The following is a 10,987-nucleotide window of genomic DNA, read 5'->3' on the forward strand; positions in this document are numbered from 1 at the left end:
AGTTCACAACACGCGAGTCTACACACGCACACACGAGTTCACAACACGCACACACACACACACACGAGTTCACAACACGCACACACACACACACACACGAGTTCACAACACGCGAGTCTACACACACACACACACACGAGTTCACAACACGCACACACACACACACGAGTTCACAACACGCACACACACACACACGAGTTCACAACACGCGAGTCTACACACGCACACACGAGTTCACAACACGCACACACACACACACGAGTTCACAACACGCACACACACACACACACACGAGTTCACAACACGCGAGTCTACACACACACACGCGTTTACAACACGCGAGTCTACACACACACACACACACGAGTTCACAACACGCACACACACACACACGAGTTCACAACACGCGAGTCTACACACACACACACACAGGAGTTCACAACACGCACACACACACACACACACGAGTTCACAACACGCGAGTCTACACACACACACACGAGTTCACAACATGCGCACACACACATACACTTCACGTGGCCTCAAGGTGCCGTGGCGACGAATGGCGGCGGTTGTTGTTGAGTGTTTACCGAGCGTGGTGAGCGAACGGTGAGTGGCGAGCGCTGATCAAACGCTCCCTGTGTCCGGTTATCAAGCCACGCACGGTGAGCGGTGAGTAGTGAGTGGTGAGTGTGCGCTCTGTGGTGAGTGGTGAGTGGTGAGCGCGCACTCTTCAACTATTTCTTTTTTCAAGCCCCACTGAGCTGCGTAGCTCTTTTTCCGAAGTGACCTGGCAGTCACAAACGACAGCCCAACGAAGTGGCTCATCGTCATCATCATCATCATCATCGGCATCATCATCGTCATCATCGTCATCATCATCATCGTCATCATCGTCATCATCATCATCGTCATCATCGTCATCATCGTCATCGTCATCATCGTCGTCACCATCGTCATCATCGTCATCGTCGTCATCATCATCGTCATCATCATCGTCGTCATCATCGTCATCGTCGTCATCATCGTCGTCATCATCGTCATCGTCGTCATCATCGCGTGGAAATTCACGAACAGCCAAATCCTCTGGCGGCGGTGCGGCCGAGGCGGTGCGCACCGCGACGATGTGACGTGATGTCCAAGTGGTTTCATTTGAAAGCGTTGGGCCTGCGCAGCATCCAGCACGGGCGTCTTTATGAGGCCACCCACAGGCGACGCTCCTCACGCTCGAGCAGTCTTCTGATGGACTTGGCAGGTGCCTGCCGAGTGTCCAACACATGTGAACCGGTGACTCCCCTTCACCCCACCGCCCACTCCACCAACCCGGACTAACCAGCGCCGGTGAAGTATGGTGAAACGAATCCCCCCATGGCCGGAGTGGTGTGGCAAGGCCCCCCGCCACCTGCAGAATCATCACAATCTGTATTTATACCGGAGGAGGAATCCGATGAGGATATAAATCTCTCTTTTTCACGGATGTCCAGTCAGGGGCAAGGGGGCAAAGCATTGCAACAACAACAACAACAAACACGGCACGGAAACACGATTGCAGTGCGAAGTGCAGGAAAGGCGAACACAAATCGCCCAAAAAGTCAAACTAAACCATCCCCAGCCTAGCAGGCAAAGCCCACTTGAGGCCGTGAACCCGTTCTACACCGTGCACAGAGTTCACGCAGCAGCTGCAGAGAATTGCCGCTGCAACTCCCCCCCCCCACCCCGCGCGGTTTTACACGGGAACACGTCCTGACCCCACGACCTCTGCCCTGTGACTCCTGAACCCCCCACCCCCCCCCCCCCCACGTGACCCCAACCCCCAGGAAGCCCCCACGCGCCGCCTCCTCTTCGCCAAGGAGCTGCCGCAGTTCCGCAAGATGGTGGAGCGGTACTACGACGACGTGGCGCAGATGGTGCCCGTGAGCGACCAGGACATGAACTCGTGGCTCAACAGGCAGTCCTGCGTGAGTGGGCCCCACCCTCTCACCCACCCCCCACCCTCTCACCCACCCCCCACCCTCTCACCCACCCCCCACCCTCTCACCCACCCCACCCCCCACCCTCTCACCCACCCCCCACCCTCTCACCCACCCCCCACCCTCTCACCCACCCCCCACCCTCTCACCCACCCCCCACCCTCTCACCCACCCCACCCCCCACCCTCTCACCCACCCCCCACCCTCTCATCCACCCCCACCCTCTCACCCACCCCCCACCCTCTCACCCACCCCACCCCCCACCCTCTCACCCACCCCACCCCCCACCCTCTCACCCACCCCCCACCCTCTCACCCACCCCCCACCCTCTCACCCACCCCCCACCCACCCCCCACCCTCTCACCCACCCCCCACCCACCCACGTGGTCTGCGTGGGCGACCAGCGGAGGGTTCGATGTTCGCGTCGATGAACCGGCGACGCTGGTGAAGGCCGCGCCACAATAATAATAATACAACACCCCCCTCCCCCCCTCCCCCTGTTTTACGTGGAGAGGTAAATGTGGCGGGGATGCGTTGCTTGATTTGGTTATGGGATTTGGCTGTGGGATTTGTCTGTGGGATTTGGCTGTGGGATTTGGCTGTGGGATTTGGCTATGGGATTTGGCTGTGGGATTTGGCTGTGGGATTTGGCTGTGGGATTTGGCTATGGGATTTGGCTGTGGGATTTGGCTATGGGATTTGGCTGTGGGATTTGGCTGTGGGATTTGGCTGTGGGATTTGGCTGTGGGATTTGGCTGTGGGATTTGGCTGTGGGATTTGGCTGTGGGATTTGGCTGTGGGATTTGGCTATGGGATTTGGCTGTGGGATTTGGCTGTGGGATTTGGCTATGGGATTTGGCTGTGGGATTTGGCTATGGGATTTGGCTGTGGGATTTGGCTGTGGGATTTGGCTGTGGGATTTGGCTGTGGGATTTGGCTGTGGGATTTGGCTGTGGGATTTGGCTGTGGGATTTGGCTGTGGGATTTGGCTGTGGGATTTGGCTGTGGGATTTGGCTGTGGGATTTGGCTGTGGGATTTGGCTATGGGATTTGGCTGTGGGATTTGGCTGTGGGATTTGGCTGTGGGATTTGGCTGTGGGATTTGGCTATGGGATTTGGCTATGGGATTTGGCTGTGGGATTTGGCTGTGGGATTTGGCTGTGGGATTTGGCTATGGGATTTGGCTGTGGGATTTGGCTGTGGGATTTGGCTGTGGGATTTGGCTGTGGGATTTGGCTGTGGGATTTGGCTATGGGATTTGGCTATGGGATTTGGCTGTGGGATTTGGCTGTGGGATTTGGCTGTGGGATTTGGCTATGGGATTTGGCTATGGGATTTATCGAGGCTTAGTGTGTGCATCGTATCGAGTTGTTATGTTAGTCTGGTCACTAAAGCAGCCGCACGTTTTGGCCACAAGTTCCTTGTTGGCGGGCGGCGGCGTTGGCAGCTGGTGCCGGCGCCGCTGCCACGCCTCAATAAAGTAAACGGCGAGCCGCTTACGCGTTCCCGAGATGCAGCGGTGACCGGGGGGGGTGGGGGGGGGACCCGGGGGAGGAGCCACCCAGCAAACTTGCGTCGTCTCGGAACGGGAAATGGTTGATTGACCGATAGCAACTTTATATATAGAGGACCGCAGAGCATTAGGAAGGGGGGGGATCTGACACTGGCTCACCACCACGTGGCTGCTGCTGCCTTCCCACTCGTCTGCGGTTCCTACTCCTCCTCCTGGCGCCTCCGTGTCTCTGTTTCTCTGTCTGTTTGTGTGTCTCTGTCTCTCTGTGTTTATCTCTGTCTCCCTGTGTTTATCTCTGTCTCTCTCTCTCTGTCTCTGTGTGTCTCTCTCTGTGTGTCTCTCTGTGTCTCTCTCCCTCTCTCCCTCTCTGTCTGTCTCTCTCTCTGTGTGTCTCTGTCTCTCTTTCTGTCTCTCTCTGCGACGAGAGTGAGCGAACGGTAATCGTGATGTGCGCCGTCGCGTGTCGCCCCAGACGTACACGAGCGAGCTGGACATGCGCGGGGCTCTGTACGAGCTGTACAAGTACGCAGACAAGTACTACGAGAAGGTACCCCTCCCTCTGCGCACTCGAGCACACGAGCACACGGGCACACGAGCACCGCCGTTGTCGTTATTGTTGTCGTTGACCTCGCTGCATTGCCGCCGCCCCCCGCCGCCGGCTTTGCCGTCAGATCGCGGAGGCCCTGAAGGAGGACGCCACGGGGCAGCTCGCCGACCGGTTCCGCACGGCGATGCGCGACAACCCACCGACCGGGCACTGACGCGGCCACCCACGCCGCACCGCCCACCCACCCACGCCAAGCGCCCACCCACGCCAAGCGCCCACCCACGCCAAGCGCCGCACTCAATAGCTGTGGAGACCCCGGCGACGGCGCCGACATCAGGAGGATTCCCGGCGAGAACGCCAATGGCGCGGACGCTGGTTTTCCAAACCCCACGGCGGAGGGGGCCCCCCCCCCCCGGGTGGTGGTCGTCTTGCGATGGGCCGCGTGCCGAGCACCGATTTTCCCCCCCCCCCCCCCCCCCCCCCCCCGAGCGTTCGCCACGCGGCACCGCGGGCCTCGTCTTATTCGCTTCCCGGTTATCCTGCCGGGCCCCAGGACTCCCGTGATTGGATAGTGGTGACCGCCTCGTCACCGTCCCGTTGTGCGTGTGCGGCAACGTCCCGGGGCGGAATCTCGCTGCTTCCGAACCCGGCTCGCGTCCGCCTTGCCCATGGAAACCCTGCGCCAGCATCGTCATCCGGCGAGTTCCAGCGGCGATCCCTCTCCGCCCAGTCCGCGCTTGCCGGCGCCGCCGCCGCCGCCGCCACCATGCCCACGTAAAGCAGCGCCTGACCCAAGCCGGATCCAAGCCGGATCCGATCGCCCACGAGCCTTCGACAGCAGCGTGCGCCGGGACTCGCGAAGGAAGCGTGTGGGTGCAAGGAGGGACGCGGCCGTCCTGGGCGGCCGTCGCCGCGATGTTCCCGCCGGTGCGCTTGGCGGGCGACGGCCGGCGTGTAACCCGCGGAGCGCAGATATGGGAGGGGGGGGGGTCCCTCCGCTGCCACCGCCGCCACTTTTATCATCTCCTCCCCAAGAATTCCCTCCACGCGCACCTCGCACAACGCCGCCAGACGCGTCGCCGAGTCGCTGGTGACGCGAGGAGCTTGCCCCCCCCCCGTCGGTCTTCCGTCAATGGACTGCTGGATGGAGGGGGGGATGGGGGGGGGTGTAGGGTGTAGGGGGGGTCGCCCCTTCACGGTGCCACGACGCCGCAACAATCCGCAGGCCGGCGGCACCTGCGCACGAGGCACGATCTCACAAAGTTCATCTCATCTCGAGTGGCCACGGGGGCACCGTATGTGTCGTCAAACCACGTGGGTAGCCTCTCTGCGTTCCTTTCACCAGAGGAGGAACAGCAAAAGTGACACGAACTCTCTCCTCTCTTCTCTCTCTCGGAAGCACCTCTCTCGTCGTGGTTAACAGAACCTCGACATCGGCATCTGGCTCCCAGAATGTATTTTTTCCGCACGTGCCAAGTTAATACTGCAACCCGAATCTCACACGTCCGCGAAGCGCGAGAGAGAGAGAGGGGGTGGGGGGTGCGGTGGGGGGAATGATCGTAACGAGAGAGAGAGGGGGGGGGCGGTGGGGGGGGGGAATCATCGTAACGAGAGAGAGAAATTAACGATGTATCGCGCGAGGCCGCGGAGTCGATGACGACGACGACGATGCGGTCGCTCGGCACGTCCGCTTCATTTCACGTCGCGACGCCGGTTCGAGCTCCCCACGCCACCGTGGTGCCGTCGGGGACCGGGGGGGGGGGGGTGCTCGGAGGGGAGGGGGGTCGAGGTCGAATTGACGAATTGAGAAGCACGAAGCGTTTGTACGTTTGTATCCGCCCGTCTTTGTATAAAATAAATAAAAGCTGTAATTGATGTACCGTGATGCGTCGTCACGCTGCGGTTGACGAATGCAACTTTGCGATGCCGTGGGTGGAGGAGGAGGGAGGGTCCCGTAGCTCGACAGCTCGAGGAGAAGTTGCGTGCGTTGTGAGACAAGACCATGACCTTGTTTTTTTACACCAGGAGTTGTAAGGCCCACAGAGCTATTTTTGGGAAGCGACCTGGCGGTCACAAATGACAGCTCAATGAAGTGGGGCTTATCGTCGCGTGGACACGTATAGCAGCCAAATGCCCTAAATGCGTGGATGTTGATTCTACACGTGGAGGGGAAAAACCGGAAGACCCAGAACAAACGCCACGCGACCGCGTTGTGAACGAAACTAAACTATCTTATTTGACCAGGTAAGGTCTCACTGAGATATGTAGCTCTTCTTGAGAAGCGACCTGGCTGCCACAAATGTTAACTTAACGTGTAGTGGCTTCTCATCACGTGGACATGTAGAACAGCTCGACACGCACGTTGGCTCTAAATGTGGCGGGCAACAACCGGAGAAAAATCCACGCGACCACGGAGACAACATGCAAACTCCAAATTTACAACCGGCTTTAGGGCCGGGATCGAACCCACGACCTCCTGCATACCAGGCGAGGTAATTAACATCTCACTACCGTGGGAAAAGCCGTGTGGAATTTGAGAAGAGAAACCGTGAAAGTGTGTGGGGGGGGGGCGGAGTGTTGTGGAGTGCCGAGAGTTGATGATGGACATTGCAAAGCCACTCCAGTGGGGTCCGTCTTGCCGATTTGAAACAATCCGATCAACATCGAAGCTTGGGCACGAGTGCGACGAGCGACGCGTCGTCGTTGTCGCACGCCCGCAAGTTGCAGAGGGATCGTGGTTCCAAATCCAGCGGCCGCTCCGATGTAATACCGCAGGTTTTAACCGCGGAGCGAGAGAGAGACCCGCTTCGCTCGCGAGTGGGACGCTACAAATCCCGTGGCACCATCCGCAAGAGTTTGGCGACTGTGTGCGGGCGTCAGGGGTCCGCAGTCGGCGCTCTTCATCGCAAGGCCTCCAAGGGGCCACCAAGGGGCCCCCCCGGTGGCCCCCCGTGGCCTCTAGTGCGGCTCTTGACCCGCGGCCCCCACCGACAATACACAAAGAGTGAAAACACCCCCCCCCCCCATTGTCATCATCATCATCGTGCTGCTGTGAAACCCAACAATGCTTTCAAATGTGTGGCAGCCCTCGCCACACTACTGATGATGTCTTATCGGCGAAAGTGCCCCACCTCGAAAAAGTGAACACTGACCTAAGTTTTCAAAGAAATGACACCACAGGTTCCGCGCACAGCAGCAACTATCGCCCCCTACTGGCTGAAGACGTATCCGTGAGTCTATGGGTCTCTGTGCGTCTATGGATCTCTGCTATGTAAGTCTATGGGTATCTGTGTGAGTCTATGGTTATTTGAGTGAGTCTATGGGTCTCGGTGAGTCTATGGATCTCGGCAGAGATCCAGACGCACAATGTAAGTCTATGTGTATCTGTGTGAGTCTATGGTTATTTGAGTGAGTCTATGGGTCTCGGTGAGTCTATGGATCTCGGAAGAGATCCAGACGCACAATGTAAGTCTATGTGTATCTGTGTGAGTCTATGGTTATTTGAGTGAGTCTATGGGTCTCTGTGCGTCTGGATCTCTGCTATGTAAGTCTATGCGCATCTGTGTGAGTCTATGGTTATTTGTGTGAGTCTATGGGTCTCTGTGAGTCTATGGATCTCTGCTATGTGAGTCTATGGTTATTTGTGTGAGTCTATGGGTCTGTGTGAGTCTATGGGTCTCTGTGAGTCTATGGATCTCTGTGCGTCTGGATCTCTGCTATGTAAGTCTATGCGCATCTGTGTGAGTGTATGGGTCTCTGTGAGTGTATGGGTCTCTGTGAGTCTATGGGTCTCTGCTATGTGAGTCTATGGGTCTCCGTGAGTCTATGGATCTCTGTGCGTCTGGATCTCTGCTATGTAAGTCTATGGGTCTCTGTGAGTCTATGGTTATTTGTGTGAGTCTATGGGTATCTCTGAGTCTATGGATCTCTTTTATGTGAGTCTATGGGTCTCTGTGTGAGTCGATGTTGTTTATAGCACTTCTTTCGCACCGTACGTAATCGGAGGTGCGGGGGAAAGACAAACTAAATACACAATCGGCTGATAATTGGTTCTTTACCCTTTAATCTGGCAACAAAACTGACACCTTTTTTACAAGGAGTCATGTTTGCATAGACCACAATACCTGCAGCATACATGATCAGAGTTATGTTTTTTGTTTGCGTTATGACTGCAGGTATTGTGGTCTATGCAAACATGACTCCTTGTAAAAAAGGTGTCAAATTTGTTGCCAGATAAAAGGGTAAAAAAACAATTATAATTTTTTTTCTTCTGGCAAATGAGGCTGTTCTAAAGAAATGAGTTTGTCAATCTTGATGATGATTATAAAAGTTCCGCAATCTCCCAGTGGCTTCCCAACATTGCAAAGGGAGCAGCGTTCCAGACGGCCGCGTCTGGAAGCGCCACGCTGCGATGAAGCCGGTGGCACTCGCAGGTCATCGAGACGTCCATTTCGGGTGGCAGCCCAAAGCTGGTGGTGGTTGTGGTTGTGGGGGGGAGCGGTGGCGCAGTGGTTAGCGCACCGGGCTGCAGTTCCTCAGGGGCCGTCCGTAAATGACGTCACGCGATTTTGGACGATTGACTCCCACCCCCTCGTCACACGGCGTCACAAAAAGTCAGACCCCCCCCCCCCTCAAATATGACGTCACAAAGCTCTGCCCCCCCCCCCCAAAAATAAAACATGCTTCAAATCGCTTTAAACTATTGTCATTGTAGTGCGTATTTAATGTGGCGCTGCACTCTGATGTTGTAGGAGAAAACATTTATCAAAACGTATATTTAATTAATAGAACGCGTTTATATTTATTTAAAGTTGCGCATTTTGATGTGATGTCACATTTCTCAAACCTCCCTCCCATCACAAATGCCTGAACCCCCCCCCTCTAGGTGCGTGACGTCATTTATGAACGGCCCCTAACCCCCCATCTGTCAGCCCACACGGCTTTAGCCCGTGTTCTTGTGCAGGTAGATCGAGTTTTCAGGCCCCTTGCGGTGTGCGGCCGTTTCAACGCGGGCAGCTTTTGTCGGTCTGTTTGTGCTTCTCCCTCGTGGTGGGGATTGAGAGGGGCACGTTGAGATTTAGAGGGGCACGGGGAGATATAGAGGGGCATGGGGAGATTTAGAGGGGCACGTTGAGATTTAGAGGGGCACGGGGAAATTTAGAGGGGCACGGGGAGATTTAGAGGGGCACGTTGAGATTTAGAGGGGCACGGGGAAATTTAGAGGGGCACGTTGAGATTTAGAGGGGCACGTTGAGATTTAGAGGGGCACGTTGAGATTTAGAGGGGCACGTTGAGATTTAGAGGGGCACGTTAAGATTTAGAGGGGCACGTTGAGATTTAGAGGGGCACGTTGAGATTTAGAGGGGCAGGTTGAGATTTAGAGGGGCACGGGGAAATTTAGAGGGGCACGTTGAGATTTAGGGGGCACGTTGAGATTTAGAGGGGCACGTTGAGATTTAGAGGGGCACGTTGAGATTTAGAGGGGCACGGGGAGATATAGAGGGGCACGGGGAGATTTAGAGGGGCACGTTGAGATTTAGAGGGGCACGTTGAGATTTAGAGGGGCACGTTGAGATTTAGAGGGGCACGTTGAGATTTAGAGGGGCACGTTGAGATTTAGAGGGGCACGTTGAGATTTAGAGGGGCACGTTGAGATTTAGAGGGGCACGTTGAGATTTAGAGGGGCACGTTGAGATTTAGAGGGGCACGTTGAGATTTAGAGGGGCACGTTGAGATTTAGAGGGGCACGTTGAGATTTAGAGGGGCACGTTGAGATTTAGAGGGGCACGTTGAGATTTAGAGGGGCACGTTGACATTTAGAGGGGCACGGGGAGATTTAGAGGGGCACGTTGAGATGTAGAGGGGCACGGGGAGATTTAGAGGGGCACGGGGAGATTTAGAGGGGCACGTTGAGATTTAGAGAGGCACGGGGAGATTTAGAGGGGCACGTTGAGATTTAGAGGGGCACGGGGAGATTTAGAGGGGCACGTTGAGATTTAGAGGGGCACGATGAGATTTAGAGGGGCACGGGGAGATTTAGAGGGGCACGTTGAGATTTAGAGGGGCAAGTTGAGATTTAGAGGGGCACGGGGAGATTTAGAGGGGCACGTTGAGATTTAGAGGGGCACGGGGAAATTTAGAGGGGCACGTTGAGATTTAGAGGGGCACGTTGAGATTTAGAGGGGCACGTTGAGATTTAGAGGGGCACGTTGAGATTTAGAAGGTGAGATTTAGAGGGGCACGTTGAGATTTAGAGGGGCACGGGGAGATTTAGAGGGGCACGTTGAGATTTAGAGGGGCACGTTGGGATTTAGAGGGACACGTTGAGATTTAGAGGGGCAGGTTAACATTTAGAGGGGCACGTTGAGATTTAGAGGGGCACTTTGAGATTTAGAGGGGCACTGGGAGATTTAGAGGGGCACGGGGAGATTTAGAGGGGCACGTTGAGATTTAGAGGGGCACGGGGAGATTTAGAGGGGCACGTTGAGATTTAGAGGGGCACGTTGAGATTTAGAGGGGCACGGGGAGATTTAGAGGGGCACGTTGAGATTTAGAGGGGCACGTTGAGATTTAGAGGGGCTAGTTGAGATTTAGAGAGGCACGTTGAGATTTAGAGGGGCACGGGGAAATTTAGAGGGGCACGTTGAGATTTAGAGGGGCACGTTGAGATTTAGAGGGGCACGTTGAGATTTAGAGGGGCACGTTGAGATTTAGAGGGGCACGTTGAGATTTAGAGGGGCACGTTGAGATTTAGAGGGGCACGGGGAGATATAGAGGGGCACGGGGAGATTTAGAGGGGCACGTTGAGATTTAGAGGGGCACGTTGAGATTTAGAGGGGCACGTTGACATTTAGAGGGGCACGTTGACATTTAGAGGGGCACGTTGACATTTAGAGGGGCACGTTGACATTTAGAGGGGCACGTTGAGATTTAGAGGGGCACGTTGAGATTTAGAGG

At 55.9% G+C, this 10,987-nt stretch overlaps 1 protein-coding gene across 1 annotated transcript in view; it reads left to right on the top strand.

The window, feature by feature from the left end:
• The window catches only part of LOC144946224 (plexin-B3-like), a 66,280-nt gene extending 61,794 nt beyond the window's left edge, over positions 1-4,486 (top strand). Inside the window, 3 exon segments of the mRNA XM_078875087.1 lie at positions 1,818-1,958; positions 3,956-4,030; positions 4,155-4,486. Of these exon segments, the coding sequence (XP_078731213.1) occupies positions 1,818-1,958; positions 3,956-4,030; positions 4,155-4,244 (306 nt within the window). The 3' untranslated portion in view covers positions 4,245-4,486.
• The last annotated feature ends 6,501 nt before the right edge of the window (positions 4,487-10,987 follow it).

This window comes from Lampetra fluviatilis, chromosome 40 (assembly GCF_964198595.1).
Source record: "Lampetra fluviatilis chromosome 40, kcLamFluv1.1, whole genome shotgun sequence".
Classification (NCBI taxonomy): domain Eukaryota; kingdom Metazoa; phylum Chordata; class Hyperoartia; order Petromyzontiformes; family Petromyzontidae; genus Lampetra; species Lampetra fluviatilis.